At 46.2% G+C, this 19,298-nt stretch overlaps 1 protein-coding gene across 3 annotated transcripts in view; it reads left to right on the forward strand.

Annotated features, from left to right (window-relative positions):
* Positions 1-17,996, forward strand: part of PRRX1 (paired related homeobox 1) — a 95,533-nt gene extending 77,537 nt beyond the window's left edge. The window contains exons 2-5 of one of the 3 annotated variants that reach the window (XM_060233377.1): positions 436-611; positions 8,164-8,345; positions 13,606-13,677; positions 17,661-17,731. In XM_060233377.1, coding sequence (XP_060089360.1) covers positions 436-611; positions 8,164-8,345; positions 13,606-13,660 — 413 coding nt within the window. In that variant the 3' untranslated portion in view covers positions 13,661-13,677; positions 17,661-17,731. Of the gene's footprint in view, positions 1-435; positions 612-8,163; positions 8,346-13,605; positions 13,678-17,660 lie in introns of all 3 variants that reach the window. The other 2 variants (XM_060233376.1, XM_060233375.1) reach the window with 2 other exon arrangements.
* The last annotated feature ends 1,302 nt before the right edge of the window (positions 17,997-19,298 follow it).

A 19,298-nucleotide genomic window follows, 5' to 3' on the forward strand; every position in this document is an offset into this window, starting at 1 on the left:
CCATGTTATCCTGCATTCCCTTCAATCTCTCTGAGACAAGGACATTGAGGATTTCGGTGATAACGTATATTCATTCGAAGGAGAAGAAGAAGACTGCAGATTTATACCCCGCCTTTCTCTCTGAATCAGAGAGAGTGGCTTACAATCTCCTATATCTTCTCCCCCCACAACAGACACCCTGTGAGGTGGGTGGGGCTGAGAGGACTCTCACAGCAGCTGTCCTTTCAAGGACAACCTCTGCCAGAGCTATGGCTGACCCAAGGCCATTCCAGCAGGTGCAAGTGGAGGAGTGGGGAATCAAACCAGGTTCTCCCAGATAAGACTCTGCACACTTAACCACTACACCAAACTGGCTCTGATTAAAGTTAGAGAGAGAGTGAATACATACAGTGTGTTTGTGCCATTGATCCAACTTTGTTTTTTTTCCTCTGCCAGGTGACCAGCTGAATTCAGAAGAGAAGAAGAAGAGAAAACAGAGAAGGAACCGGACCACCTTCAACAGCAGCCAGCTGCAGGCGCTGGAGAGGGTCTTTGAGCGAACGCACTACCCAGATGCCTTTGTACGAGAGGACCTTGCCCGCAGGGTCAACCTGACTGAAGCCAGGGTTCAGGTAATGGGCCAGCTTTCTTGGGAACACTGGACATGGCCTAGGATTATATGTGTCTATGGGCATCCCAAGCATCTCAAGTTCATGCTGCAAGGAGACAAACAATCTGCTCAATGTAAATTAATACTTACGCAATTGTCCTTATTTTGAAGAAATCTCTTTACATGGTTTATTCTGAGCCCAGTTCCTAGGAATGTTTTATTTTATTTTATTTGTTCATGTGTATGTGTGTATCTGCTCACCTGGAAGTCATGGGGACCTCTGGTGACTGATCCCTACTGGGGCCTGGAGGATATTCAGAGAGGTGGCTGAATAAAGCCTGCCCCTGCCCCCTGGCTCTGGTATTCCAAGGAGATCTCCCATCCATGTGCTTGTCAGGGTTGGCCCTACACAGCTTCTGAGATCTGATGAGATCAGGCTTGCTTGGGCTATCAAGGTCAGGGCCCTAAAAACATTTTAAAGAATGGGGAGGATTCTTCCAGGAGCAATGTCAGTACAAGGGAGTAGAAGTATTTGGATAGCAACCCAAGACTGAAGCTATTACCAGTAATCTGCTATAAATAGTTTGGACTGGGGTCCCCAACCTTTTGGAGCCTGTTGGCACTTTTGGAATTCTGACACAGCATGGTGGGTTCAGCTTAGAGTTCCCCTAATTTTGGAGCCTCCAACCTGCTGGCACAAAGATGGCCAGTGGAGGAAGCTTCACCCCCAAAGAACTCCATTGTCATCTAATGTGCCTGGTGCAATGACATCACCCAGAAGTGATGTCATCACACTGGGCACATTGCATGGGGGACACTTTAGCATTTGGGTTAAAAAAAACCTATGATGCCATAGAGTTTTCACCCAAGTTCTAGAGTGTCCCTCGTGCAACGTGCCTGGTGCAATGATGTCACTTCTGGGTGACATCATCATGTTGGGCACATTGGGCAATGATGGAGTCCTTTAAGAACATAAGAGAAGCCATGTTGGATCAGGCCAATGGCCCATCCAGTTCAGCACTCTGTATCACACAGTGGCCAATACACACACACACACACACACACACACATACACACACACTGTGGCTAATACCTCAGCTCCATATTTTTATCCAATCCCCTCTTGAAGCTGGCTATGCTTGTAGCTGCCACCACGTCCTGTGGCAGTGAATTCCACACGTTAATCACCCGTTGGATGAAGAAGTACTTCCTTTTATCCGTTTTAACCTGACTGCTCAGTAATTTCATTGAATGCCCATGAGTTCTTGTATTATGAGAAAGGGAGAAAAGTGCTTCTTACTCTACTTTCTCCATCCCATGCATAATCTTGTAAACCTCTATCATGTCACCCTGCAGTCGACATTTCTCCAAGCTAAAGAGCCCCAAGCGTTTTAACCTTTATTCATAGGGAAAATGATCCAAACTTTTAATCATTCTAGTTGGCCTTTTCTGGACTTTTTCCAATGCTATAATATCTTTTTTGAGGTGCAGTGACCAGAATTGCACGCAGTACTCCAAATGAGACCGCACCATCGATTTATACAGGGGCATTATGATACTGGCTGATTTGTTTGGGGGCGAGGTTCCCCCACCAGCCATCTCCGTGCTGGTGGGTTGGAGGCCCCGAAATTGGTGGAATGGGAACCCTACTCTTAAATCAGCCAGAGTTGGATCAGTTTTAATTTTTAGATAGCTAATAGATCAACACTGTGCCCCATCATTGGGGCTTTTCTTCTGGAAAAAGAGGTGCTGAAACTCTCAAGAAAGAAACGAAGGAGAAACAGATGGGATTCTTTGAAACAATGTTATTTCCATGCACTGCAGACTTACCTCTACTTTAAAGCAGTTTCCAAATTTTAGACATGTCACCAACTACCTCAGTTCCTTTTCGAATCTTGCCTTTTGGAGTCTAACACTGAATGATGACCTTGAAGCCACCATGTTTTAACATACTTTGTTGGATCAAAGACTGTTAAGCACTGCCAATCACAATAGTTAATCACGTAATTTCAATAGGATGTTGTAGTTATCAGATCAGCCTAAGCAACAGACTTGCATCCACAGATCATGGTGGAAAGTGCCGTCAAGTCACAGCTGACTTATGGCAACCCCAGAGGGTTGTCAAAGCAAGAGATGGATAGAGGTCGTTTGCCATTGCCTGCCTTTGTGTAGCAACCCTGGACTTTCTTGGTGGTTTCCCATCAAGTTACCAACCAGGGACAGGCCGAGGGCTCTTTTTGTAGCAGGAACTCCTTTGCATATTAGGCCACACCCCCTGATGTAGCCAATCCTCCAAGAGCTTACAGGGCTCTTCATACAGGGCCTATTGTAAGCTCCAGGAGGACTGGCTACATCAAGGGTGCGTGGCCTAATATGCAAAGGAGTTCCTGATATAAAAAAAGCCCTGCACTTCTGAGCTCTGATGAGATCCAGTTCTGCACTTCTGAGCTCTGATGAGATCCAGATCTGAGCTCTGATGAGATCCAGGCCATCCAAGTCAGAACCACAGTTCACAAGACCCACTTAAAAAGCAAGGTCTCTTTTTGCTCTGGGGGAGTAGTGCATAATTAAACCAATGCTGTTTTAAATTGCATTTGATTTCAGTGAGACAGATCCACTGGTGCTGAAATCTTTTAACTTTCAAAGTCCAGAGGGCTTGAAGGTGCTTCATTTGGGCTGGACCACATTCAGAGAGTCAGTTTGGTGTAGAGTTTAAGTACTTGGACTCTTATCTGGGAGAACTGGGTTTGGTTCCCCACTCCTCTACTTGCAGCTGCTGGAATGGCCTTGGGTTAACCATAGCTCTCGCACAGTTGTCCTTGAAAGGGCAGCCCCTGTGAGACCTCTCTCAGTCCCACCCACCTCACAGGGTATCTGTTATGTGGGGGGGGGGAGGTAAAAGAGATTGTGACCACTCTGAGACTTTGAGATTCAGAGTATAGGACAGGATATAAATCCAATATCTTCCTCTTCTTCTTTCTCTCAAGGAACTGGCAGTCCCCAAACTGACTAGACAAACCTAAATCAAGCCTATGAAATTCCACAGTGAGTGGAAAAAAGAGCGATTCTGTTCTAGCAGCAACTGCAGCGCGTTTTTCTGCTTTAACAATCAGAAGGAACTTGGTGGAAAGAGAAGGGAAATTTATGTCTATTTTTAAAATGAAATTCATAGCAGAGGCAAAAGGCTAGGCCAAGTAGAGCTGCCAAAGAAAATCTTGTCAGGGTATGGGCTTTGCAGAGCATCCCATAGAGGCACTCCCTCTGTTCTCCATCCCAGAAATGTACGCTTGCTGCTTTTGCTCAGGTGACAGCCCCGGGCTTCTCAAGACTGTCTGCTGCAGCTTGGAAAGGAGAGACAGAGGAGGGAATGTGACTGGGGCACATTCATGCAGCGTATGGAGACAATCATGTCTCTGAGCAAGAGGAGAGCCAATTTGGTGTAGTGGTTAAGAGTGGTGGACTCTGATCTGGAGAACCAGGTCTGATTTCCCACTACTCCAGATGAAGCCTTCTGGGTGATCTTGGGTCAGTCACAGTTCTCTCAGAGCTCTCTCAGCTCCATCTACCTCACAGGGCATCTGCTGTGGGAAGAGGACGGGAAGGTGATTGTAAGCCTCTCTGAGACACTGAGTGAAGCATGGAGTATAAATCAGACTTCTCCTCCTCCTCCCTTCCCCCTCTTATGGAACCAATCCTGAGCCGGACATAAGCCGTTGGATCTCAATATAAGAGTTCCACTACCAAAGGGAGAAGCCTTCCTCTTCATTCCTAATCGCAAATCATTTCTCCAAGCGCTATAGGAGTCAATGGAACATCAAATGGATGAGATCAGAACACAAGGCTATTAGAGACAAGGCAAACTTAATTAAAAAAAATAAAATAAAATTTATTTATGACATTGTTAAAAACACCATAATTTACAAACAACAGCAGCAACAAAATTCTGCGGCACTGTACCCCACTGAGCTCCCCACTGAGGTCCTCAGTAGGCCCCACCCATCAGGCCCCACCCCCCAAATTTCCAGCGGTTTTCCTGCATCTGGCAACCTCTCACTCCCCCATCGGAACCTGGGAACCCTAGGACCACTTCACACCTTATGTGGTTTGTCACTCATGGGTCACAGTTGTTATAGTCGCTCACAAGGGAAGCAGAAGGGATGGGCTCTTCGTGCTCCTGAAGGTCTCCTTCTGGCAGCTTCTCCATCCTGCTGGAAAGGCTGGACCCCTTTTTCTTTTTCTGTATCTCCTTTCCAGGTAGGAAAAAGAGGCCCAGCAGGTCAAAAGAAGTAGGGAAGGCTCTTTTCCGGAGGGAGGAGTCACATCTTCCAATGTAATCAATCCAGAGTGATCTCTAGGGATGCCACCTCCAGGTGGGACCTGGGGATCCCCTGGATTTCCAGCTCATTTCCAGCCTACAGAGATCAGTTCCCCTGGAGAAAAAGGGTTGCCAAGCTCCAGGTGGTACAGGAGAAAAAGGGTAAAAGAACCCTCTGAGAAAACCAGCCTCCACAAATAATAATGCAAAGAGTTATAAAGGTGTCAAAACATTTTGTCCAATATATATATAAGAATCAATACATAAGGAAACAAAAACTCACGCCCAAAGTCACTTAAACGCAAATAAATGTCCAAACTTTAGAAGAGGTGCGGGCAGTAGTTCCCACGGTAAAGTCACCCACGGAGCACAAGGCTTCCAGAAATTCTTACTCCATACAGCAAGGCACGATGAAATGAACGCGACGCGGCAGTACTCGATCCGTCGTTTCGCTATAGCTTCTATGAGCTTACAGACAGTCTCATGAAATTTACATGCTGGTGCTAACAAACACTTGTACCCAATATGCTTACAATCCTTACTGTACCGGAACGATGGATCAAGTACTGCCGCGTCGTGTTCATTTCATTGTGCCTTGCTGTAGGGAGTAAGAATTTCTGGAAGCCTTGTGCTCCGTGGGTGACTTTACCGTGAGAACTACTGCCCGCACCTCTTCTAAATGCATTTATTTGCATTTAAGTGACTTTGGGTGTGAGTTTTTGGTTTCCTTATGTATTGATTCTTATATTTATATTGGAAGAAACTGTTTTGATACCTCTATAACTCTGCATTATTATTTGTGGAGGCTGGTTTTCGCGGTGGGTTCTTTTACCCTTTTTCTCCTGCTCCATTATCCGCATAGCTCTTTGCTGGTTTGCTCCAGGTGGTGGCTGGAGAATCCCTGCTGTCACAACTGATCTCCAGGCAGCAGAGGTCAGTTCCCCTGGAGAAACTGGTTGCTCTGGAGGGTGGACGCTATGGCCTTGTACCCCACTGAGGTCCCTGTCCTCCCCAGGCTCCATCCCCAAATCTCCAGGAATATCCCAACCTGGAGCTGGCAACCCTACCACCCCCTTCTCCAACTGGTGGCCTGAAGGATCTGGCAACCCTAGGGGTCTCTGATTTTGTCAGCTGCAGCCAAGATAGGCAGATGTCTTCTGCCATGTTGAGGGCTCACAGTGTATTTTACTGTGGCGTAAGTTTCTGTGGAATACCGCCCACATCATCAGATGTTGATCCTCAATGAGGCAGACACATATATATATGAAGTTATGAAAAAAAAATAAACAGCAGGGGTCAAAGGCCCAGGAAACGCAGGAAGTACAGGGTGAGAGGTAATAATTTAAAATGCAAATATGATAAAGACAAATCAGAGATTATTCAGAGAATGAGGATTCTTTTTTTTATTTTTAGGGGAGGGGGTTGGATGTGTATGTGCTTGCATGCCTGGAAGTCATGGTGACTTCTGATCACCCCTGGTGGGGCTAAGACATTTCAGAGAAGTGGTTCAATACAGCCTGCCACTGCCTCCTGCTCCTGGTATTCCAAGGAGTTCTCCCTTCCACGTACTTGGCCAAGGTCAGCCCTGCTTAGCTTCCAAGATCTAATGAGATTGGGCTTGCCTGGGCTATCCAGGTCAGGGAGACTAAGAATTCTCTTTCATTCCTGCCACAAATGCAGAAGAATGCACATTGGCAATGAAACTTCCGCACAGGATTTTTCTGTGCAGGCCCACCACCATCATTTCCCCTCACGGGGCTGCCACAGAGCCTTTCCAGGACTTTTAGAAAAAAAAAAAAACCTTCACTGCTATTGTGAGGGTGCATTTGGGCTGTGATCTTCCCAAAGAGAATGGAGTAAAGCAGGTTTGGGAGAGGATGGGTAAAGGACAATTGAGGCATGGTTAGAGTAGGATGTCATGTAGATTCTCCCCCAAATAAGGAGCTTTGGTTTAGAAACTGAGAAAAACCTCCACAAAGAGCACCAAGTCCCTACAGAGAAGAATAACTGGGACAGAGATCGATGGTGCGGCCTCATTTGGAGTACTGTGTACCATTCTGGTCACTGCACCTCAAAAAACATATTATAGCATTGGAAAAAGTGCAGAAAAGGGCAACTAGAATGATTAAAGGGTTGGAACACTTTCCCTAGGAAGAAAAGGTTAAAGAAACACTTTCCCTATGAAGAAAGGTTAAAGCGCTTGGGGCTGTTTAGCTTGGAAAAATGTCGACTGCGGGGTGACATGATAGAGGTTTACAAGATTATGCATGGGATAGAGAAGGTAGAGAAAGAAGTCCTTTTCTCCCTTTCTCACAATGCAAAACTCATGGACATTCAATGAAATTGCTGAGCAGTCGGGTTAGAACGGATAAAAGGAAGTACTTCTTCACCCAAAGGGTGATTAACACATGGAATTCACAGCCACAGGAGGTGGTGGCGGCTACAAGAGTAGACAGCTTCAAGAGCGGATTGGATAAGCATATGGAGCAGAGGTCCATCAGTGGCTATTAGCCACAGCCTATTGTTGAAACTCTCTGTCTGGGGCAATGATGCTCTGTAGTCTTGATGCTTGGGGGGCACAGTGGGAGGGCTTCTAGCCCCACTGGTGGACCTCCTGATGGCACTTGGTTCTTTTGGCCACTGTATGACACAGAGTATTGGACCGGATGGGCTATTGGCCTGCTCCAACATGGCTTCTCTTATGTTCTTATCTATTTATCATTATTGCAAATAATCCATAGGAAGCCCTGGCTAATCTTAGTTTAATAGTTTAACATGGGTTTGAATATGTCTCATGTTCTTTTATCCAATTCTCTGAGTATACTGCCCTGAACTGCTTGGAGGAAAAACAAGCTAAAATTTGCAATAGGTAATCTGCATTTTTTTTGTGTGTGCATGTGTAAATATGCTAGACATGCCATGTTTATACCTTAAAAATCTGACAGAAAATGAAACATCCTAGATCTCTTGTAAATGGTCAGAGGGGGAAAAGTTTGAATGAACCGACTGTCCGAACAGCAAAAATGTTCACTCCTTTGCAGGGATGGAATTCCAGCAGGAGCTCCTTTGCATATTAGGCCACAAACCACTGATGTAGCCAATCTTCCAAGAGCTTACAAAAAAGAGCCCTGTAAACTCTTGGAGGATTGGCTACATCAGAGGGGGTGTGGCCTAATATGCAAAGGAGCTCCTGCTAGAATTCCACTCCTGCTCCTTTGTATGGGACTGCCGTCACGGATGTGTTGTCCTCTTTTTCTAGGTGTGGTTTCAGAACAGGAGGGCCAAGTTTCGCAGGAATGAGAGAGCCATGCTGGCCAACAAGAATGCATCCCTCCTCAAGTCCTACTCAGGAGACGTGACTGCAGTGGAGCAGCCGATTGTACCGAGACCAGCTCCACGGCCCACTGACTATCTCTCCTGGGGGACCGCTTCTCCATACAGGTGAGTTTCTAACAGGCCTCTTTACCCCTTGTCCACTAGCGAGTGTCTTTGATGGGCTGCTTCCTTCCAACTCTACCTGCCAGGGATTATCCACTGTGTTTCTGAAACTTTTAAGTCCTTAACATTTACCATAAGTGACAAATGGAAAAATGGGCGTTTTGTTTCTATTTTGGTGGGACCCAAGTTCTTTGAGAGTGCGATTGGTGGGATGGAGGATATGAAAGGCTGAGAACCACCATCTTAGATAATGATGATGAAGATTATAGGAGAAACCCAAGTAGTATCTGAGACGGCATCTTTATTAGGTGATGGAGAAGAGGTCGAGGGAAGGAGGAGAGAGCTTTGTTTGTGTGGGCATACGGGAAAAGTAGACAAAACTGCCGGATCTCACAACAGGTGTGCCCACCTTTATTACAAAAGTAAATAAGTTTTGAGCCTGATTTATCTCCTTTCCATCAAATATTATTTCATGGTGGTGGTGGGGAGTGCCATCAAGTTGCAATTGATTTATAGTGACCCCGTAGATTTTTCCAGGCAAGAGATGTTCAGAGGTGTTTGCCATTGCCTACTTCTGCATAGCAACTCTGGGCTTCCTTTGTGGTCTCCCATCCAAGCACTAACCAGGGCCAACCCTGCTTAGCTTCCAGGATCTGATGAGATTGGCCTAGCCTGGCCTATCCATTTCATGCATGCAACAAAAACCTTGCTTCCCCTAATAGCAGCCGTAGTCACTCCTTCCCACCCTCCAGACTAGTGTTTGCACTGTCAACCTGTCCCTTTGTTGGCTTTTCTGGAAACTTTATGAAACACAGGAAGGCAGACACAACAGAGCAAGAGCCATTAACATCACAGGTGTTTGTTTAAACAAACATCTCACATTTGTTTCCCAGGTTTTAAATTACTACATTCCATTCGGATAAATATGTCCACGTTCATTTTTATCCTCCCTTGGTTCCAAGTAGTTCAGAACAGAGTTTATTGTCACAACAACCTTGAGAGGTAGGTTAGGATGAGAACATGTGACTGGCCTAATGAGCTTCCAAGGCAGAGTGGGGATTTAAACCTAAATCTCCCAGGATCCTATTCCAGCATTCTATCTACTATGCCACATCTGCTGTCGATCATGGAATCAGTTTGCCACAGTGCTGAACACAATGTTCTCTGGGCTAGTTTATTTTGCCTTGAAAGTCATGGGGGTTGGTAATCCACTGAGCGGGTGGGGATCTCACCTTTTTTTAAATATAGCTATTCATAGCCATTCCCCCCCCCCTTCCATTTTCCTTGGTAATGGCCATTTTTGCCTTCTGTTCCTCTGCAAGTAATTCCAGACAATCTTTGGATTTCTCTTTCACATTGTGTCATGATGCTTTTCAGCAGGGCTTCTTTTGAGCAGGAATGCACAGGTTGGCTTGGTGTCAGGGGGTGTGATCTAATATGCAGATGAGTTCTTGTTGGGCTTTTTCTGCAAAAATTCCTGTGTAAAACAATGGTGATGGTCAGGGGTGTGACCTAATATGGAAATGAGTTCCTGCTGGGCTTCTTCTACCAAAACAGCCCTGCTTTTCAGCAATGCTCCCTCTAAGCTGCAGAGTCTTGCGAGCAAAAATTCTACTTTGTGAGCTACTGGCATTGAAATTGTGAGCTGCTGCATAAATTATTGTGCTCTGGGGTCATCCTTCCTGAGCGAAGACAAAAATGTGCGAGCTGGAGGCTAAAAATCTGTGAGCTAGCTCACACTAACTCAGCTTACAGGGAACACTGCATGATTTTATGGACAATCCTTGCCAGTGAGGGATAACCCTGGGGCTCAGTTGACACCATAATCATATGTGCAGTCCTAGGCAGTAAGAGATTATTCTAAGGCTTAGTTCACACCATGATCATGTGGTATATCCTAACCGATGAGGTATAATTCCAAGGCTCAATTCAAACCTTTATCATATGAGCAATCCTAGTCATCGCGGAACAATTTCCAAGGCTCAATTTTGACCATTATTGTAAGGGCAATCTCAGCCAATGAGGGATAAATCTTATGAGTCATTCAAACCATTTGGGCAATCCTAGACGGTGAAGTTCAAGAAATAATAGTTTGCCATCATGTTTGAACTGAGCCTTATTCCTTTTTGGTCAGGATGGTAGGGATTGCAGGGAATGCTGGCCACTCCACTAACTCATTATTTGGGGGGATCCTTCTAACCAGGGTGGCTTGAAGTTGGTTTATTCGGCAGTGACTCCTAACCCTAGTTTTGCGGGATATATAAACATAGACATCTAGACTTAATCCTGGCATGATCCTTGGTGTAGCCCTAGTTCGAAAGATGTCTATCTACAGTCAACTAGCACTGGTCAGGGCAAGCTAAGATGCTAAATCCTGTTTTTCACAATCTGACTGCAGTTAAAAGAAACTGTGGTTATACTTGACCCTAACACTCTTTTGCAAAAAGGCCTGGAAAATGGCTTCTTGCCTTTTCCCAGTCGTCATGCTTTATAAAACTGGCCCTGCATTTCCGCTCCCCACATCAGTATTGTTTTCATATCTGACCCTGTCCTCTAATTACAGTCTGATAATAATCAAATCCCACATTTCCACAACAGTGGGGTAACGCCTGCCAAAATGAAAAATGGTTCCCAGGCTTAGTCGTTTTTTATTCTCCTCCCACGCCATTGGCAGCCACCACCATTTGCTATGCTGATAGATTATCCTATGAAATATAGGGATTCCCCCTCCCTTTGCCTTAAAAAAAAAATCTAATGGAGGGTTGTGTAAAACTCACTGAAAACTCTTCTGACAAGACCATGTACCACAACGTCAAACAAACAAACCTAATGTGAACCATGGGTGGGGGGGAGGGGGGGTGGAATAGGGTTTTGCTTAATATGAGACCACCTTTTGCTGCTATGGGATTGGGAAAGGCAAGAAAGAACCAGAAGAGAAGCTTTGGCTTGATTAGTGGTTCTGTGGGCACAATTGGGAAGTTCTCATGTTTGAGGCTGTTTGAAATAGCAATGACTTCAGTTCACAGTCTGTCTGATTCACAGCTGCCTTTTCACTTTAGCATTTTTTGGTGCGCATTGGGCTTTATAATTAACCCATCCATAACAATAGTCTTGTGATGAAGGCCCACATAATGGTCCTGGTTTTTTACAGTTGAGGAACTGCCAAAAGGCAGTTGAGGAACTGCCAAAAGGCAGATGGATATATTTGAAACATATATAGTGTCCTCTGCCTTAAGACCTTAAAGACTGTTCTAATGGCCAGACCACTAGTCCATCCAGCCTAGAGTCCCATCTCTAACAGTCACTGTAGTTGGATGTATACCAGGGGTGGTCAAACTTGCTTAATGTAAGAGTCACATAGAATAAACGTCAGATGTTTGAGACATGAATGTCAGATATTTGAGAGTTGCAAGACAAAAAAGGAAGGAAGGATGGAAGGAAGGCTTGGCTTGGCAAAGTGATTTAAAGAGAGAAATGCCTTCTCCAAGCTGGCCAATGTGGTGGTGGGGGCTTCAAGAGTCACACAATATGTGTAAAAGAGCCACATGTGGCTCCTGAGCCACAGTTGGCCACTCCTGATGTATATGTTTCCAGTTGGCAACTAATATTTAATAGGGGCAGTGTTTTGAACTGAGCAAGGCTAAAGGGCTACCAATGGCTCAGTCCATTATCTTCAGGTAAAGGGCTCCAGCCACCTTCTCCTCAGTGTGAACAGCAAAGGAGGCTGTGGTAGATTCTCAACTCTTGTACCTTACCTTTTTATACCCTATTTGCATGTGATTTAGTATGCATGCAGGAGCTGCATAACAGTTGTAGAATAGAAGACCTTTTTAACCAAGTTTCTGTTGTTCTCCCAGCAGTACGTTGGAAGGGTTGGAGCCCTTTGCTTCATAAGTCTTTGCTCAAGTAGCAGACAGTGGCTGAGTCTCTTAAAAAAGGGAAACCTAGGGTTCCAGTGGGGTTTCCCCCCCCCCTTTTGGGGAGTTCGATGACTGACAGGGGAAACACCACCCCCAAACAGGGACGTCATCACGCACTATCCCCAACATGATGGCATCACTTCTTTTTAAGAATGTTGCTTTGGCAGTGCTTCTGAATTCCATAGGTGCCTGCAGGTTGAAAAAAGTTGAGGCTCCCTGAAAAGAGTATAATTTGTTCTTTGAGAAGAAACCAGGGAGACTTCTTAAGCATTAGGAAGGACCACTCAAGAGTCTTTGGCTGTATCAACACATTCTTGGATATTGCACTATAGCTATTATTTGCAACTAGGTTGTCTTGTCTGCACAGGTGAATCCAGATCCAAATGACTGCTATAGCACAACAACAGCTCCAGTGACCTTTGAATGCCATCTAAAAGTACAGTCCTGGTTCAGCCTGATTGATTTCAGTGGTCTTGGAGTGGAGTAACTTATCGTGTTGTAATATCTGCTGGACTCCTCTGAATTCCTTTATATTGTCGTCAACTGTAATGGCTGCTTTCACTTGCAAAGAGTTATGGATATCATAATTCCTTTCCCTTACATTATACCTGCCCCCTACTCAAGGTAGAGGGGCTGGCAAGCTGGTATGAAAATGTCTCTGACCCATAAAAGCCCGCTGGAGCAACAGAACCAACATTGTCACCAAGTGTCACAATGTAATTTGTGCCACCATTTTACGGGGCACCCTAAAGTCATGTGGGTGATCCCTGATAGGGTTCCCCACCTTCTGGTGGGGCATGGAGATCTCCCACTATTACAACTAGGGCTGCTAAGTCCCCAGTCCGGGTGGGGTTTTTTTCTTGCCCTGGAGGTTCCCAAACTGCCGGCCCACACTGGGCCGGTGGGGGGAAACTCCCCCGACGTCGCTGGCATGATGATATCACCTGCGAGTGACATCATCGTGAAGATGACATTGCTCGCTGGCCACTCTAGGCATTTCCAGAAAAATTCTATGGTTTCCTGGATGCTCTAGCAGTCTTTTTTGGGGGGGAACTCTATAGTACAATAGGTACAGAGACTGGGGGGGGGGGGCTTGGCAACCCTAATTACAACTGATTTCTCGATGAGAGAGATCAGTTCTATTGGACAAAATGGCTGCTTCAGAAGGTGGACTTTAAGGCGTAGTAATCTCCTGAGGTCCCTCCCCTCCCCAAACCCACCCTCCCTAGGCTTCCCTCCCAAATATCAGGTATTTTTCCACCCAGAGCTGGCAACTCAACTGAAGTACCCAATGTACTCACGTGGCTTATTATTTCTCCCTCCTTTCACACTTTCTAAAATAGCTCCTCAACCCTCCTAAGATGTTGTTTGCACGAGGGGCTTCCTAATGGCTACTAGGAGAAGACTCTACAAAGGTAACTTCCTGGAAAGGTCTGGTTGGGGTGGAAGCGGAATGGTTGCATAGCCAGTGCAAAGTCAACTGGTAGAGTTGAGGATCCCCCTACCCCTCACCCCCAGTTTTGCATGCAGTTTTAGTACTACCAGAATCTACAAAACTTTTCAGAAAATTGGAAAAACTTTCAGGGACGCCTTCTTGGATTTCTTTTAATTTAGTCTTCAGTTTTGATCAGGGCTTTTTTTGTAGCAGGAACTCCATTGCATATTGGGCCACACACCCCTGATGTAGCCAATCCTCCTGGAGCTTACAGTAGGCTGTTTACTAAGAGCCCTTTAAGCTCTTGGAGGATTGGCTACATCAGGGGTGCGTGGCCTAACATGCAAAGGAGTTCCTGCTACAAAAAAGCCTGGGTTTTATGGCATTATGCCTTCTTTTGTACATTGCCCAGAGCCTGGCACAAGCTGGGATACGGTGACCAATCAATCAAACAACAACAGTTGCTTATGGGTATGAAAGAGCAAAATGTTGAGCAGAGCGAAATATCTGCCTGTCATGGGTTCCCTGCTCTCAGGAGCTTTATTGGCTGCTGCTTGAGGCTTTTTCTTTTTTGAGAAGCAGGTAGCATCTTCCACTTGATCTCCAAGTGGAATGATTAAAATAGGGCTGAACCCGCTTGAAATCCTCCTGGAGGGTGACAGCACTGCCAGGGGTGTTAAATGGCCTTGACAGTGGCAAGCCCACCGTGCTCCCTAGCCCCGACTTCAACTCAGTGTTCATAAGTTGCTTGAGCCTTTTTCACTCTGCTCCTTTAAGGGATCTGAGGACCACAGCGGCTGGCTCACACCTCTGTGCCTCCAGAGTCCCTCAACCCTCTGTGCTAGGGTAGTTACCTCTAGGTCTGTTATCCTCTCCCTCTGCTCCTCCTGCCCTTGGGCTGTCTGCTTTCAGGACCACGGACAGGAAATCGATGACTCTTCCTATCAGGGTCCTCTACTGTCCCAATTACGTAGCTCCCCCTGCTTCAAACACTTGGCTATGTGGCAATATAAAGGGCAGTAGCACGGAGTTGTAAGATATGCGGGCCCTGCGGGAATTCGAACAGTTCCGCAGGGCCTGCAAGACCACCCTCTTTCGATTGGCCTTCACCGACTAAGGGGGAAACTGCTAATGAAATTCGCCATCTGTACAATAGCACCAATGTGTTAATTTTATTAAATTTATTGATTTTAGAGTTTTAGCAGAATTTTAATTAATGTGTTAATTAGCTTGTTTAAATACCTTGTAAAACTAATGTATTGATTGTGTTGTTAGCCGCCCCGAGCCTGCTTCGGCGGGGAGGGCGGGATATAAATAAAATTGATATGATATATGATATAATATGCAGTACTGCAGTTCAAGCTTTGCTCACGACCTGAGTTCAATCCTGGTGGAAGCTGGTTCAGGTAACCAGCTCAAGGTTGACTCAGCATTTCATTTTTCCGAAGTCAGTCAAATGAGTACCCAGCTTGCTGGGGGGGCGGGGAGTGTAGATGACTAGGGAAGGCAATGGCAAACCACCCTGTAAAAAGTCTGCTGTGAAAATGTCGTGATGTGACATCACCCCAGAGTCGGAAACGACTGGTGCTTGCACAGCAGGCCTTTACCTTTCAAGGGTAGATAAATCTCTTAAATGGCAATGAAGATACCTAGAAAGCTGCAAACACAATTTGACTCTTGAGACACTCGATGAGTCACACCTTGCTTCCAGTCACAGCTTACCTTCTCTTCTCCCTGCTGTGATCCCTCTTGATTGGCCAAGCCACATCTGCCTTTAATGACCCCATGGGATATTCAAAGCAAGAGACTTTCAGAGATGGTTTGCCATTTCTTGTCTTTGTGTTGCAAAACTGGACTTCCTTGATGGTCTCCCATCCAAATACTAACCAGGGCTGACTCTGCTTAGCTTCCTGGGCTGTCCAGGTCAGTGCACTTTTAGGCATGACAAACTCTTAAATCTGGTGGTCAGCAGTTAGGACAAGCAACATATACTATACAAGAGTTGAGCATGCTTGGTCCAAAGCGAAGCTCCTTGCAGGAGTTCAGCTCTTCTGGAGGCTAAAGCATTTGCCTGCTCGGTTACAAGCAACTTCATGTATGGGGTGGGTCTGGACTAAATTAATTCTCCACTGACACAAGGCATTTCTGTCAGCATAAACAGGGGTGGCCAGACTTGCTTAATGTAGGAGCCACACAGAATAAATGTCAGATGTTTGAGAGCTGCAAGACATGAATGTCAGATGTTGATTGGTTGGTTGGTTGGGAGGAAGGAAGGAAGGAAGGAAGGAAGGAAGGAAGGAAGGGAGGAAGGGAGGGAGGGAGGAAGGGAGGAAGGGAGGAAGGGAGGAAGGGAGGAAGGAAGGAAGGAAGGAAGGAAGGAAGGAAGGAAGGAAGGAAGGAAGGAAGGAAGGAAGGAAGGAAGGAAAATAGATGGGGGAGGGACGGAGAGGTAGAAATAAAGCAACTTTAATTTTAAATGCATTCTCCAAGCTGCCAGCTGCCTTGGCTTGGAGAAGTCAATTAAAGAGGCAAATGCCTTCTCCAAGCTGGCCAACAGGGTGGTGGGGGCTTCAAGAGCCATATGCGACCCCTGAGCCACAGTTTGGCCACCTCGGGCGCAACAGAATGTTCCTGCATCAACTTTTCCCTTGCTGCAGCACGGAGTTCTTACCCAAATTCTGCTCTGTCGCCAGCCTGACGATTTGGGGATAGAACCTGGTGAGGGCAGGGTTTGTGGAGGGGAGACACCTCAGCAGTATATAATGCTATACAATCTACCTTCCAAAGCAGCCATATCCCCCCTGAGGAGTTTATCTCTGTCATCTGAAGATCAATTGTAACTCCAGGAGAACTCCCAGCCTCCCCTGGGGATTGGCTAGCCTGCTTGGGGAGCAGAGGATCCGCAAGAAGAGCATCAGGGGCAAATTGGGGGTCTGTAGCAGGCAGGAGGAATCGGCAGAAATTACCCCCACTCCCTACAGTTAGTGGCAAATTTAACCTGATTCCAACCTATAGGGCTGTCCTGCATTCTCGTTTCACTTGCTGCTAAACGGAGTCACAAGAGCCCCGTGGCGCAGAGTGGTAAAGCTGCAGTAGTGCATTCAGAGCCCTCTGCTCACGACCTGAGTTTGATCCCAGAGGAAGCTGGTTCAGGTAGCCGGCTCCAGGTTGACTCAGCCTTCCATCTTTCCGAGGTCGGTAAAATGAGGACCCAGCTTGCTGGGGGGAAAGTGTAGATGACTGGGGAAGGCAATGGCAAACCACCCCGTAAAAAAGTCTGCCATGAAAACATTGTGAAAGCGACGTCACCCCAGAGTCAAAAACGACTGGTGCTTGCGCAGGGGACTACCTTTACCTTTTTTTAAAAAACAGTGTCATCCCCAAAAAGTGACATTGGTGTGTGACATTCCTGATGTGCATGATGTCATTGCTTTGGGAATGTTACACAGCAACACTCTGGTTTTGTGGCAAAACTCTATGGTTTGATGTCAGTTTCACATAGAGTTTGGCCCCAATACCAGAGCATCGCTCCCTATTTCACTGACATGATGATGTCACTTCTGTCACGCAACATCCCACCCACTCCTGGAATGCCCCCAAATCTCCCACCTGGCGCAATAAGAGGACCTGGCAACCCTAGGAGAGTGCAGGGTTTGGGGAGGGGAGGGGAAGGACCTCAGCAGAGTACTGTGCTCTCCAAAAGCAGCCATTTTCTCCAGGAGAATTGATCTCTGTCATCTGGAAATCAGTGGTAATAGCAGGAGATCCCCTGGCCCTACCTGGAGGTTGGCAACCCTGCTAAAGCAAGGGTGACCCAGGAAGTTTAAAGGACTCAAGAGCAAGCCAAGCCCAGCAGCACTTGCCGCTCCATGAGCCAGTAAGTTATATGGCCAAGGCTGCCCCTGAACCATAAGGTCTTGATTCACTTCTCTTTCCCTCCCTTCTTCTTTTTGTCTCTCCCAGCAGTGCCATGGCCTCCTATTCAGCCTCCTGCACCAATGCCAGCCCTGCCCAGGGCATGAATATGGCCAACAGCATTGCCAACCTGAGACTGAAGGCAAAGGAATACAGTTTACAAAGGAACCAGGTGCCGACAGTGAATTAGAGACAGCCACCAGAGCAGCTTCCTACCAGCGACTCCCAAGAAGCGGCCATCTTGTTGTCACAGTGCATTCAAATCCAAAACATGGGTCAGAACCAACCAACCATCACCATAACAAGAACAAACTCAGTCTTGGAAATAAAAGCAGGATCCAGAATAAAGAGAAAATGGCAGCCAGCATAACACTTCAGTTCTCCGCACAACATCACCGCATACAGCCACCAAACTGGCCATCTTTCCTCAGTGTAGGATACCAAGGCTCTTGTTCACCCTAGATTGTCTGCCAATCAAAACACACTTGATTCTGCACTTGAACTTCTCTGTCTCCTCCATCGGCACCTTGAATTTCTGAGTCTGCCTTGGACCTTTTCCATTCAAGCCTTTTAAAAGGGATTTCCAAAGTCTGCGTTCGTCCTTCAAATGCATCCGACTTTTTATATTCTCTGTTACCTAGATGGGTTTTTCTTTTCTTGTTACCTATTTGAATAAAGGTCTTGGTTTAAAAAGGCTTTGGCAGACATAACATAAAACCATAGTTTAATGTTAACTGTGGTTAGTTCGGGAAGCCAGGATTGAGTTTGTAGAGATCCATTCGAAACTACCTTTGTTGTGACAAGGGCTGGTTTTGTTGCATTCTCCTCCCCCCAGCAGTCCCCCTACAGACCTGCTTGGGATCTTGGCTTGTGTTGTGGCAAGTGTGTTCCCAGGGACCAAAACAGGATGTCTGCTTGAGTATGTCCTGTGACACCATAGTAGTGCCAAGGCAATTGATTTCCAGGAAACACTTGATTGGCAGGTCTCTATGCTGTGACATGCCCAGTGCAATTAATTTCCAGGCAATGCTTGATTGGCAGGTGTCCACACAGTGACGTGACCAGCACGATGACTTTACCAAGAAGTCATATTATCGCGCTAGGCACATCACTAGGGGGATGCTCTATCACTTGGGGAAAATCTCTATGGTTATCATGGAGTTCTCCCCCAAGTGATAGAGTGTCCCCTCACTGATGTGCCCACCACAATAAAATCACTTCCAGGTGATGTCATCACACTGGGTATGTCATAGTGCATTTGTGCTTTCTAGCCTTCTCAGGGGTCATTCCACACCTTCTTGAACCAAACGAACCAAGATTCATTAGGGAAATTTAAAAAAATGAACCGACCTGAACCACCAAATTGGAGACTGAATGAACCCCAAAATGAAATGAATCACAATTTTTCTCGTTCATGCCCATCCTTAGCGGGGATATCAGTGATGCGCTGAAAACACTTCTAGAAATGATGTCATCATGTTGGCTCCGATTCTACTTTTGGGGTGGAACTCTATGGTAAAAACCCATAGAGTTTTGCCCAAAGAGTAGAGAGATGACCCCGACATTGCCGACACAATGACATCACTTCCAGAAATGATGTTAGTGCATTGTTGACGATGTGCAGGGACAACGATTTAAGTGTGGGGCTTCCCCTGCTGGACTGCTGGTTGGCAGCAGGCCAGAGCC

Source organism: Heteronotia binoei, chromosome 2 (genome assembly GCF_032191835.1).
Source record: "Heteronotia binoei isolate CCM8104 ecotype False Entrance Well chromosome 2, APGP_CSIRO_Hbin_v1, whole genome shotgun sequence".
In the NCBI taxonomy this organism is placed as follows: Eukaryota; Metazoa; Chordata; class Lepidosauria; order Squamata; family Gekkonidae; genus Heteronotia; species Heteronotia binoei.